General features: G+C 35.4%; 1 protein-coding gene across 2 annotated transcripts in view; it reads left to right on the top strand.

Annotated features, from left to right (window-relative positions):
• Positions 1 to 7,162, top strand: part of LOC105480804 (lipase family member K) — a 40,010-nt gene extending 32,848 nt beyond the window's left edge. For both annotated transcript variants that reach the window (XM_011739978.2, XM_071068851.1), the window contains one exon: positions 6,903 to 7,162. In XM_011739978.2, coding sequence (XP_011738280.2) covers positions 6,903 to 7,142 — 240 coding nt within the window. In that variant the 3' untranslated portion in view covers positions 7,143 to 7,162. The remainder of the gene's footprint in view (positions 1 to 6,902) is intronic.
• Positions 7,163 to 14,393: the final 7,231 nt, after the last annotated feature.

Raw genomic sequence — 14,393 nt, 5'->3', positions numbered from 1 at the left:
AAAATATTTTTCAGGCAAAATTGCTAAGAGAATTTATTACCACCAGACCTGCCTTCCAAGAGGTCCTTAATGGAATGCTAAACATGGAAATGAAAGACTGTTACCAGATACTACAAAAGCACACTTAAATACATAGACCACTGACACTAGAAAGCAGCTATACAATCAAGCCTACATAACAACCAGCTAACAACACAATGACAGGATCAAATCTACATATATCGATATTAACCTTGAACGCAAACAGGCTAAATGCCTCACTTAAAATGCAAAGAATTGCAAATTGCTTAAAGAAGCAAGACCTAACTGTATGCTACCTACATGAGACCCATCTTGCATGCAATGACACTCATAGGCTCAAAGAAAAGGGAGGGAGAAATATCTATCAAATAAATGAAAAGAAAAAAGACCAGGGGTTGCTAATCTTGCTTAAGACAAAACAGAATTTAAGTAAACAATTATCAAAAGGAACAGAGAAGGGCATTAAATAATGATAAAGGGTTGAATTTAACAAGAAGACAACTATCCTAAATATACATGCACCCAAGACAGGAGCACCTAGATTCATAAAACAAGCCCTTAGAGACCTACAAAGAGACTTAGATAATCACACGACAATAGTGAGAGACTTCAACACCCCACTAACAGTACTAGACAGATCTTTGATGCAGAAAACTAACAAAGATATTTGGAACCTAAACTTGACACCTAACCAAATAGACTGAGCAGACATCTGGAGAACACTCTGCCCAACAACAGCAGAATACATACTCTTCTCATGTGCACATGGCATACACTCTAAAATCGACCACACATGCAACCATAAAGCAATTCTCAACAAATTAAACAAAAACTGAAATTATACCATATACACTCATGAATCACAGTACAATAAAAGTAGAAACCAATATCAAGACAATCCATCAAAACCATGCAATTATAAGGAAAGTAGACAACCTTCTCCTGAATGACTTTTGGGTAAATAATGAAATACAGGCAGAAATCAAGAAATTCTTTGAAAGTAATGAAAACAAAGATACAATATACCAGAATCTCTGGGACACAGCTAAAGGAGTGTTAAGAGGAAAGCTTATAGTGCTAAACAACCACGTCAAAAAGTTAGAAGTATCTCAAATTAACAACCTAACATCACACCTAGAGAAACTAGAAAAACAAGAGCAAACCAACTCCAGAGCTAGCAGAAGAAAAAATAGCCAAAATCACGGCTTAACTGAATGAAACTGAGATGCAAAGAAACACACAAAAGATCAACAAAATCACAAGTTGGTTCCTTGACAGAATAAATAAAATTGATAGACTGCTAGCTAGACTAATAAAGAGAGAAGATTCAAATAAATACAGTCAGAAATGACAATGGGGACATTACCACCACCCCACAGATACACAATAATTCCTCAGAGACGATCATTATCACCTCTACACACACAAAGTGGAAAATCTAGAAGAAATGCATAAATTTCGGGAAGCATAACACCTCCAAAGATTATATCAGGAAGCAATTGAAACCATACACAGATCAATAACAAGTTCCAAAATTGAATCGGTACTAAAACACTACCAACCAGAAAAAGCCCTGGACCAGAATGAATTACAGTCGAATTTTACTATACTTGTAAGAAGAGCTGGTGCCAATCTTACTGAAATAATTCCAAAAAATCGAGGAGGAGGGGCTCTTCCATAACTCATTTTTTGAAGCCAGCATCCATCATTCTGATGCCAAAATCTACCAGAAACACAACAAATAAAGAAAACTTCAGGCCAATATCCCTGATAAACATATATGCAAAAATTCTCAATGAAATACTAGTGAACCTAATACAGCAACACATCAAAAAGCTAGTTCACAACAATCAAGTAGGCTTTATTCCTGGGTTGCAAAGTTGGTCCAAAATATGCAAATCAATACATTTGAGGCATCGCATAAACAGAAATAAAAACAAAAACCACAAGATTATCTCAATAGACACAGCAAAGACTCTTAAGAAAATTCAACATCCCTTCACGTTAAAAACCCTCAACAAACTAAGCATCAAAGAAACTTACCTCAAAATAATAAAAGCCATCCCAACAAACATATGAAAAAAAGCTCAACATCACTGATCATCAGAGAAATGCAAATCAAAACCACAATGAGATACCATCTCATGCCAGTCAGAATGGCGATTATTAAAAAGTCAGGAAACAATAGATGCTGGCAAGGCTGTGAAGAAATAGGAACACTTTTACACTGTTGGTGGGAATGTGAATTAATTCAACCATTGTGGAAGATAGCGTGGCTATTCCTCAAGGATCTAGAATCAAAAATACCATTTGACCCCACAATCTCATTACTGGGTATATACCCAAAGGAATCTAAATCATTCTACTATAAAGATACATGCACATGTATGTTTACTGCAGCACTGTTTACAATAACAAAGACATGGAACCAACCCAAATGCCAATCAATAATAGACTGGATAAAGAAAATGTGGTACACATACACCATGGAATACTATGCAGTCATAGCACTATGCGGCCAATGAGATAATGTCCTTTGCAGGGACACGGATGCAGCTGGAAGCCATCATCCTCAGCAAACTAACAGAGGAACAGAATATCAAATACCACATGTTCTTACTCATAAGTGGGAGTTGAACAATGAGAACACATGGACACAGAGAGGGGAACAACACACACCAGGGCCTGTTGAGGGTTGGATGGTGAGGAAAGGGAACTTAGAGGATGAGTCAAGAGGAGCATCAAACCACCATGGCACATGTACACCTATATAACAAACCTGCACATTCTGCATCTGTATCCCGTCTGAGGCGGGTGGACCACTTGAGGTCAGAAGTTTGAGACTAGCCTGGCCAACATGGTGAAACCCCATCTTTATTAAAAACACAAAAATTAGCTGGGTGTAGTGGCAGGCACCTGTAATTCCAGCTACTTGGGAGGCTGAGGCACCAGAATAGCTTAAACCCAGGAGGCAGAGGTTGCAGTGAGCCGAAATTGCACCGTTGCACTCCAGCCTAAGCAACAGAGCAAGACTCTGTCTCAAAAAAAAAAAAAAGAAAAGAAAAGAAAAGAAAATAATAATATTAAGTGCCATTTATAACAAACCCACAGCCAACATAATACTGAATAGGCAAAAGCTTGAAGCATTCCCCTTGAGAACTGAAACAAGACAATGAGAACTGAAACAAGACAAGAATGTCCACTGTCACCACTTCTGTTGAACATAGTACTGGAAGTCCTAGCCAGAGCAATCACACAAGAGAAAGAAATAAATGGCATCTAAATAGGAAGAGAGGAAGTCAAACTATCTCTTTTCATGGATGTTGTGATTCTATATCTAAAAAACCTCATACTCTCATTCTAGAAGCTCCTTACACTGATAAATAACTTCAGTAACGTTTTAGGATACAAAATCAACATACCAAAATCAGTAACAATGTCCAAGCTGGGAGCCAAGTCAAGAACATAATCCCAATCACAATAGCCACAAAAAGAATAAAATGTGAATACAGCTAATCAGGGAAATGAAAGCTCTCTACAATGAGAACTTTAAAACACTGCTCAAAGAAATCAGAGATGATACAAATGGAAAAACATTCCATGTTCATGGATAGGAAGAATCAATATCATTTAAATGGCCATACTGTCGAAATCAATTTACAGATTCAATGCTATTCCTATCAAACTACAAATGACAACTGACATAGAATTAGAAAAACTATTTTAAAATTCATATGAAACCCAAAAGAAGCCTGAATAGCCAAGGCAATCCTAAACAAAAAGAGCAAAGTTGGAGGCATTACTTGACTTCAAACTATACTACAAGTTTACAGTAACCAAAATAGCATGGTATTGGTACAAAAACAGATACGTAGACCAATGGAACAGGTTAGAGAACCCAGAAATAAAGTTGAACACCTACAATCATTTGATTTTCAACAAAATTGACAATAACAAGCAATGGGGAAAGGACTGTCTATTCAATAATTGGTGCTGAGATAACTGGCTAGCCATATGCAGAAGATTGAAACTGGACTCCTTCTTTCTACCATATACAAAAATTAACTCAAGATGGATTAAAGACTTAAATGTATAACCTACAACTGTAAAAACCCTAAAAGAAAACCTAGGAAATACCATTCTAGACATAGGACCTGGCAAAACTTTCATGATAAAGATGCCAAAAGTAATTGCAACAACAACAACAAAAAGTTGACAAGTGGAACCTAATTAAATTAAAGAGCTTTTGAATAGCAAAAGAAACTATTAGAGTAAGCACACAACCTAAGAATAAGATAAAATATTTTCAAATTATGCATTTGACAAAGATCTAATATCCAAAATCTATAAGAAACTTAAGCAAACAAGGAAAAACCAAACAACACCATTAAAAAGTGAGCAAAGTACATGAACAAACACTTCTCAAAAGAAGGCATACATGCATCCAAAAAGCATATGAAAAATGGTCAATATCAATAATAATTAGAGAAATGAAAATCAAAACCATGATGAGATACCATCTTACACCAGTCAGAATGGCTATTATTTTAAAGTCAAAAAATAACAGATGTTAGTGAGGTTGTAGAGAAAGAGAATGCACATACACTGCTTGTGGGAATGTAAATGAAAGCAATGTGACAATTTCTCAAACAACTTAAAACAGAACTGTGATTTGACTTACAAATCCCATTACTAGGTATATACTCAAAGGAATATAAATTGTTCTATCAAAAAGACACATGTACACGTATTTCATTGTGGCACCATTCACAATAGCAAAGACATGGAATCTAGATGCCCATAAGAGGTGAACCGAATAAAGAAAATATGGTACATATACACCATGGAATACTATGCAGCCATGGGAAAGAATGAAATAATGTGCTTTGCAGCAATGTGAATGCAGGTGAAGGCCATTATCCTAAGTAAATGAACACAGGAACAGAAAACCAAATATCACATGCTCTCACTTATAAGTGGGGGCTAAACATTGAGTTTACAGGGACACAAAGAGGGGAACAGATACTGGGGCATACTTGAGGATGGAGGCTGGGAGGAGAGTGAGGATTGAAAAACTACCTATTGGGTATTGTGCTCATTACCTGGATGACAAAATCATTTGTAAGCCAAATCTCCATGATATACAATTTACTTATGTAACAAGCCTGCACATGTACCCCCTGAATCTAAAATAAAAGTTGGAAGGGGAATAAAATCAACCAGAATATGACCCAGGATTCCTGGATTTAAAGTCTAGTCTTCTCCACTACACTTATTCCTTCTCAGAAAAACAAAAACAAAAAACAAACAAACAAAAAACATATTTGTTTTTAAAGTATATTCTCTGACTTCTTATCTATGTTTAATAACTAGGACTGCCTAATAGTTCTTTAGGATGTCATTTACTAGCCACTTTTAAAAATACCATTATTTGGATCATTAAATATATAAGTAAGAAGTATCATTTTTAGGAAGTAGTAGTATCTGCCAGGGCACACCATTCCCTAGCAAATAGTACTACTTTTGATCTGGTGTGTCACCAGATCTATGAAAACTTAGAGAAAGTTTTATATTAAAGGGAAATGTGTATTGTTGTTATTGTTATTTTATTCCCAAGTGTGTGAGGAAATCCAATAATGATTTTGGCTTCTTGCCGATAGACTGAGCTTAAACTGAAAAAGTAGTCTTCAATGATACTTGGGTTTTTCAAATCTAGGATGTAGAAATTTGGGGAAAAAAAATTCTTTTTTTTTCTTTTTTTCTTTTACCTTTAAAAATAAAGTCAGGGTCTCACTATGTTGTGAAGGCTGATCTTGAACTCCTGGGCTCAAGCGATTCTCTTGCTTCAGCTTCTCAAAGTGCTGGGATTACACGCTTGAGCCACCATGCCCAGCCAAAAAATTTTTAATGTGGGAATTTTTAATGTCACCATAACAACTACTATAACAACTATAATAATGAAAATGTATAACTCAATTCTAACTCTTGTGAAATATCTGACTTTTCTCCACAGCTGCTATAGTTAGATGTACGTGGCAGGAGTGGGGTGGGGATATGCCACACACACACTATTTTAGAATACGGTTGTCTCTTGTGAGGAAACAGTGGTGACTAGATGTACTTAGTTCATACAGTTTTTCCAACGGCCCCCTCACCCCAACCTCCACCAAAAGATACTATATTCTCAATGGCTATGGCAAAGCATTCTAGAGTGGCCTCTGGCCCAGTTTTAGTCACATGCCTATCTCTCATACAATCACTGTAGCCTGAAGAATGGAGGACGAACTGGCCAGACCTGGTTACCTGGACCAGAGATTGTGTTGAATCAATACAAGAAAGAAGCAGTAAGGGAAAATTTGTTGAGAGTTTATAGAGTACTATAGTCACTAGTTATTTGTAACAGACTGACTCCTTTTTAACATCATACTTCAAATGTCTTTCATGCATTGGTCTCAATGCTCCCTGAAGAGTCTGCTGATTCCCAAATATTGATAATGCCACTGAGCCCAGATTTGTGCCTAGGAGAAAGGATATTTATCCTATCCGACATTTTGCTTGAAAAGGTCACATTCTGAGATCAAATGCTGACTAGAAAGATGATCCCCCATGGAAAAAAGAACCCTCTTCCTCTAGAATCTTTTCTTATTTTCCCAAACGTGCAAGTCAGAAATACAATCATTGTTTTTTCGATTCACAATTCATATTAGTGCACAAAAGTGGTTTCAAGTATTTTTAACATTTTAATGTTTCTATACCATTAAGTGTAAACTAATTGTACACTTGTAGCATTTAAAGAACTTGCTCAACAGCTGATAGTTAATGTTACTTCTATAATGTATTTTTCTGTAAAAACTTTTTTCTCTCTCTTTTATTGCATTTAGCTTACACCTCCTTTATACAACATTACTAAGATGGAAGTTCCAACAGCAATATGGAATGGTGGACAGGACATTGTGGCTGATCCCAAGGATGTCAAAAATTTACTTCCTCAAATTGCCAACCTTATTTATTACAAGCTGATTCCACACTACAATCATGTGGATTTTTACCTTGGAGAGGATGCACCTCAGGAAATTTATCAAGACCTAATTAGACTGATGGAGGCATATTTAAAAAATTAAATGTACTTTCCTTTCTCTAAGCAAGTGGATTTTCATAATAATAATGAGATGAACAGACACTAGAATGATCCCCAGTGATTTCCATCTTCTAGTATCTATGCCTTTGTATAATCTCCTCCCCTTCAACGTGGGTGGGATATGAGGCTTTGTTCAAGTCAACAGAACTGGCAAAGGTGTAAGATGTCACACCCTTGATTAGGTTATGCCATATGGCAAAGGTGATAAGATGTCAATCCTGATTACACTATATAAGAAGTCGGCCCAGCTTGGTGGCTCACACCTGTAATCCCAGGACTTTGGGAGGCTGAGGCTGGAGGAGCACTTGAGGTCAGGAGTTCCAGGCCAGCCTGGCCAACATGGTGAAACCCTGTCTCTACTAATAATACAAAAATTAGCTGGATATGGTGGCACACACCTGTAATCCCAGCTTCTTGTACGGCTGAGGCAGGGGAATCACTTAAACCCGGGAGGCAGAGGTTGCAGTGAGCAAAGATCATGCCACTGCACGTCATCTTAGCAGATTAGAGCAAATGATTCTCCCTGTTAGCTTGATGGAATAAACAGATATGTTGAGAAAACTGCCTTACAAGGAACTGAGCATAGTTTTTAGAACCTGAGGGTGGCCTCCAGCTGATAAAACAGCAAAACACCAAGGCCTTCAGTCACATAACCACAAGAAAATGAACTCTGCCCAAACCTGAATAAACTTGGAAGCCCATTCTTCCCTAGTAACCCTCCATTGCGCGAGCATCCTGGTCAACACCTTGATGGTAACCTGGGGAGATCCTGAGGAGAGGACCCAGTTATACCATGTCTGGACTACTGACCCACAGAAACGTGAGATAATAAATGTATATTGTTTTAAACTGCTAAGTTTGTGGTAATTTGTTATCAGCAATAGTAAACTACTACTACTATTTGTTATTATTGTATAACAATTACATTAATTATATATTTGATTATATTAATTATATAACATGATATATAATTTATAATTATAGTATATACAATATATTAAAATATAATTATGATGTATTAAAGATTAGATAATAATGTATAATAAATATGTAATATACTGCATATATGTTATCTGTTATAATAAAATTATATATAATATTAATATAAGATGGTAATTATTATTCTGTCTCTTTGGTTAAAAGTTTGATAGATCTAAATTCTTGAGTAAATATATTTTAAAAAATATTTTCACATATTTTCTGCTAATTCAGTCACCTCTGTCGTTGGAGAATTTGTTCTATAGATTGATTTTTCTCCTGGTTATGGGTCCTGCCTTATTGCATGCTTAATAATTTTATATTGAATGCCAGACATTGAGTTTTGCATTGCTGATTGCTGAATTTGTTTTTATTTATTTATATAGGGTTGGAAAACAATCACCCAGGCACAGAGTCAATGATCAATGAATATATGTTTGGTGACTGGGAGTGTCAAGTGTTATGAAGCACTTGATTGGGCCCTGCAGAAATTGGGGTATTTTACAACATGTAATTAATATAAACTTGGCTAAGACTCATTTATGAAGAATTTCCTGGCATAAATAAGGGGGCTGTAGACATAATGGGGAGGGTACTAAAGGATATCTGAGTCTTGGCAGGGGAAGGCTGGCTGGCAGGGCACCAAAGGCTTCACAGGGAGACACCTCTTTGGTGAGTATGGCATATCAGACTGGCATATCCTGACACTGATCTTGTCACTGCCCCAGAAATGACTGCACTTACACATGCTGATTCATGCAACTGAAATGTACAAGGAAATGTAGAACATAAAACAAAACACATGTTTATAATTTTTATCAAAAACTGTAATTTGGCCAGACTAGTGTTTTCTTTTCCTGTAATAAAACACATGGGAAATTCTAGTATGAAACTGTTGCTTGGTGTACATGGAAAAAAAGAAGTATACGGCTTGACAAAAATCATCCCCTCCACAATCATTCAAGTTCGCTGAGCCTTTTCCATAAGGAAATAATAGTGTAAACATTTTACATGAATTGTATCATTTAATCTTCATGATAGCCTTATAACATGGTATCATTCTTATCTCTTCTTTACAGATTAGGAAACTAAAGTTTAGAGATACTGGGCAACTTGCTCTAAAATATTAGTTATCTGAACTCTGAAACCTTGACTTTAGGTAATCAAGCTCTTAACCTTTATGCTTTAATGTTATAAGTATGTATTATAAACTAGCCATTCAGAACAACAAGAATGATAAGGAAAACGCTGTTCCTGCCCAAGTGGCGCTCAGAGTAATAAAAATATCAGATACTATACAGCTATAGTTTGAGTATCCTATATCCAATTTGCTTTTGACCAGACATATTTTGGATTTTGGAGTATTTGCATATCATAATAAGATATGTTAGGGATGGAATCCAAGTCTAAACATAAAATTCACTTATGTTTCATATACACTTTATACAAATAGGCTGAAAGTAAGTTTGTATGGCATTTTAAATAATTTTGTGCATGAAACAAAAGTTTTGACTGTGTTTTGAGTATAACCTATCATATGAGGTCAGATGTAGAATGTTTCACTTGTGGCATTTCAGTGCTCAAAAAGTTTTAGATTTTGGAGCATTTCAGATTTGGGATTTTTGGATTAGGAATGTTCAACCTATACTAATTTACATGCTTAAACCTTTAATTTTAATTTAATAATTGTGATGAATCCATCAAAAAGTACACCTCACCAGGGTGGACAGGGAAGTCTTCTCTGAAGACATGAAATTTTGGCTGATATCCATGACATGTGCCAGATAATACAGGTAGGGGACCACCTCAGGTGGTGAGGAGCTAGGCTAAATTAAGAAAATTAAAGAAGCCCAAGGAGTCAAATGGAGAACGGGGTGAGATGAGCTCAAAGGGATAAGCAGAGTCTGGTTTTAGGCCCTCCTAGCCACTTGCAGGATTTTGAAAACAAAATCATTGAAGTCTTATTCTCAAGAATACTTAAAAGATAAGATCACATATGTAATTTTAAATGATGATAATAGCTATGATGTGAAGAAAAAAGAACTTCCTGAGACTGGGTAATTTATAAAGGAAAGGTGTTAGTTGACTCACATTTCTGCAAGGCTGGGGAGGCCTAAGGAAACTTACACTCATGGTGGAAGGGGAAACAAACACATCTTACATGGTGACAGACAAGAGAGAAGTGCAAGCAGGGGAAACGACAGACGCTTATGAAACCATCAGATCTCATAAGAACTCACTCAATATCATGAGATCAGCATGACAGACACCACCCCCATGATCCAATAACCTCATACCAGGTCTCTCCCTTGAGATGAGATTTGGGTGGAGATATAGCCAAATCGTATCAGAAAATATTTCACTAATAATGATATTGACTATATGTGGAAATAATATTTTGAACATATTGGTTTAAATAAAATGTATTTTTAAATTTTATTTCACCTTTTATACTTTTTGAAAATGTGGGCATTAGAAAATTTAAATGAAATACCTAATTCGCATTATATTTCTATTGGACCATGCTGAGATAGTGAAAAGAGTAAGTTAACTATCCCCTAAAAATTCTGGTTATTTCTAGGAAAATGCAATGACTCTGCATTTACAAGATTTTTTTTAATGTATGGAAAAATGCAAGAATGCAGACTGTGTAAAAGATATCAGATTGTGCTATGGTGGTTACTAGGTTTAAGAATAATTTGGAGGCTGAAGAAGAGAAAAACTGGTATCAGGTAGCAATTTTTAAATTGTATTCGTGTGCTTTGCAATCTGTAAATAGCAATGTATCTCTTCGAATTTAGTTAAAAAACAGGACAAGATTGAATTTTTCCTGTGAATTTCCTGTCTTCTATTAAATTTAGCAGGTAATGTTAAGAAAAATTTCCTTTGTAACAGCAAAGAAAGCCAGTGGAATTTATAGCCAAGTTGGTAGCGTATCAAAGCAAAATACCTGATACATACTAAGTACTTAATAAATAATAAATAACTCGCTTTTATTATTTATAATAACATTATTAGTATTCCTCAGTAACTAAGCTGCATTCTCTGGACTTCCAGAATCATCTATTCAATCACTCATTTACTCACTTAGCAAAAATTTTTGATGGTGATGGTGATTAGAGGAGGAATGAAATCAAGAAACTCTAACCCTAAAAACCATTTATCTATTTTCAAGGGTGCTGGTGAGATTTGAAGGTGATTTAATAGTAACTCAAAATAGAATATTAACTCAGGAAGAAACCAGGAGCATATATCAAAACAACAATGTTACCTCTTTGCACATTCCAATCACCATTTATTTACTCTTGCAAGTTGAATGAGACAACTTAAAACTAGATCCAACTTGAATGTCTAGCTAAGTGTCCTGTCTTTCTTTTTTTTAAAGAATCTACATTTGAATATACCTCCTACAGAAATTCAAATACAAAATGAGCTCTAGAGAATACCATACATACATGCTGTACATTAAGCAGGAAGTAAGGATGGTAAATATGCCTGGGGCAGGAAAATGATATAATTTTCTTCATATTCAATGGTATGGCCCTTCCTCTTCATTCTCACAAAGATTTGACCTTTGTCACAAATGTGGATGGTCCTGATCCTGCCACTCCAGAACATGGATGTTATCAAGGACAGCTGCCAGCACTCTTGGTAATAATTTCTCTTTAAATGTAAGTGATCTTTCCTTTGAACACTTTGAGTTGGGATGGATGTGTGTTCAGTCAACTATTATGGCCTCTTCAAAAACCTTTAATATTTTAGTTAACTATGATTGATAGGCCTTTTTGTCACTTCTCTCTTCTCTCTATCATAGCCATTAGTGTTTTTAAAGATGGATGTAGTATAGATGGCACTGAAACAGAAATTCATTTTCACTGACGCTAAAAGAAAGCACGTTCTAGTCTAACACGTAATCTCAAAAACAACAGTTTCTTGTGGAAATTATGAACATTGCCAACATTGCTTTATGAGTAAAAAGATGAAACTTCAAAATATAACATATTTTCTCTTAAGCAAAAGTGTGCAAATTAATAATTTTACACACACACATATATACTTATGGACACTTATGGTTCTATTGAGCAATGTTTGAATTTTAGGATGCAAAATAAATTAGATAAATTAGTGAGCAAGAGACAAAATCCAGGTTCTTGTTCATGCACAGTTTTTACTGTAGTGTGAAATTTGGCTCAAAAGCGTGAGGTTCAAATTATTTATTTTTTCCAAATTCTCACTAGTTTCTATTTTGCTGGTTATGGCCTAACCTTTTTAACTTTGAGTTATTTTCAAGAGAAAATTTGAAAAAGCAGCCTTTGAGGAGAAAGAAGCAATCCAACAAGCAAAAAGATAACCACACTGTAATAGCAAATGTGTTTTGAATAGGACATTGGAAGAAAAATAGTAATCATTTTTACAGATAGATTCTGAAGTCAAGGATCTATGTTCAACCATGTATGTTCCACCATCTTCATAACTGAATGAGCAGCCATCATTAAGCAGTTAGCTTAGGCCATAATATGATACTTGGACCAAGATTTCAAAAATACCACATGCCTTCTGAGAGGTTACCCCTTTCTAGCTCCACTATCATCTAATTTTATTTAAAAAAAAAAAAAAAAAAGGAAAAATTTGAGCTTCTAGAGAGTAGGGGCTACCATTTTGTATCCCACAGGGCCAAGGAACAAGTTTTAATTTATTCATTTAAATTAATTTCAGTATGAGTATTGAAATATATAATAGAAATATTATAACATTATATATTTTCTATATACTTTTATCATATAGAAAATATGTAATATAGAATATATTATTGAATATTGTAGAACAATATATAATATAGAAAAAATATAATATTCAGTAATAAATACTTATTAAAATAGCAAGCTTATATAGGAAGAATGATGGAGCATTGGGAGAAAGTTCAGCTTTATTTCTTTGACATTACTTTGTTTCTGTACAAACAAAAGAATTACAAGAATTTTCCTGATTATTCAAATAACTCAAAGTTGAGGAAGGAATATGAGTCAATGATGTAGAAACTCTTTTAAGATTTGAGCTAGACCACAATCTGTAAAGATCTGTGAAATTGAACTATATTTGTGCTACTTCCATATTAAGTCAAGGTAACAAATCAATATTAATAATAATAACATAGTGCTTCCTAGAACTTTCTAAAGAGTTCATTAAAGTTTTATTAGAAAGGATTGTTTATGAAGTTAAAAACCATGAGAAATTCCAGGAAAATCCACATACCTATGCCATCATACTATCAATCAGGGCAAAACATGCTTGAGTCTTTCATCAAAACTAAATGATTAAGGAGTGAGTGGTACACAACTTTTCCCTGTTCCGACCAGCTGAACACTTCCTTTTACTCCACATTTGTTTAATTGGCATGAAATTTCCCACTTCACTAAAACAGGTATTACAATTTGGACAATACAAAATATCATTTTTTTGAGAAGATTTAAGGATTTGAGGATAAATCCAAACTAATAGAACTGAAACTCCTATGTGATGCTGGGTAGCAACCTAGTTTTCCCTACCCTTCTTCATGCTGGGAGATGAAAGAGATTCAGTCACTGCTTAAGCTCCATAGGCATACTAAGTGAAGTAGAAAACTGAGGCACATGTACCTCCATTATCTGGTATCTCATGTGGGGCTTAGAGCTAAATTGTCATTATTCAGCCTCCATTTCTGCCTTTAACCACTGGTGTAAACAAAGGTTACTGTGCCAAAGTTGGCAGCAAGCCAAATCCCTTTGGCATGTGAGTTAGTTTCCTCTGCCATACTGCTAGTTCCAAATTCCTTCTGGTTTCAGGATCTTGTAGTCAGGGTTCCCTCATCTTCTCAAACGAGTTACAGTCACACACATCCCTACACACTGCATGGTTGGCACTAGTTCCTTAATACATGTTACTCCATTTGATCCTCATGAAGGATCAATTGGGGAAGGGAGATACTATTATCTCTGATAATAGCCCATTAAGATCTTGAGTATGTTCTACTTCCCTGTTTGACACACTGGTTTGAAAATATTGCTAAGTCCTCCCAACAATGACAGACACTCAGTGGAAACATGAAGGATTCTGTCAAACTGGTTATTTGGCATCATGTAGACCACTATTTCCCAACCTACAAGTGCATCACGGCATTTGGTGTGTCAGGGACACGCCTTGGGTGTGTGTCTCAGTCTAAAGCTTCCTCCTTTTCACAAGCTTCCTGTTTCTCATCTCTCTAGCTTCTAACTGTCAC

The sequence above is a fragment of the Macaca nemestrina genome, chromosome 9, assembly GCF_043159975.1.
Source record: "Macaca nemestrina isolate mMacNem1 chromosome 9, mMacNem.hap1, whole genome shotgun sequence".
In the NCBI taxonomy this organism is placed as follows: domain Eukaryota; kingdom Metazoa; phylum Chordata; class Mammalia; order Primates; family Cercopithecidae; genus Macaca; species Macaca nemestrina.
Note: the sequence above shows the minus strand (reverse complement) of the source record. Positions and strands in the feature narration are given on the sequence as shown.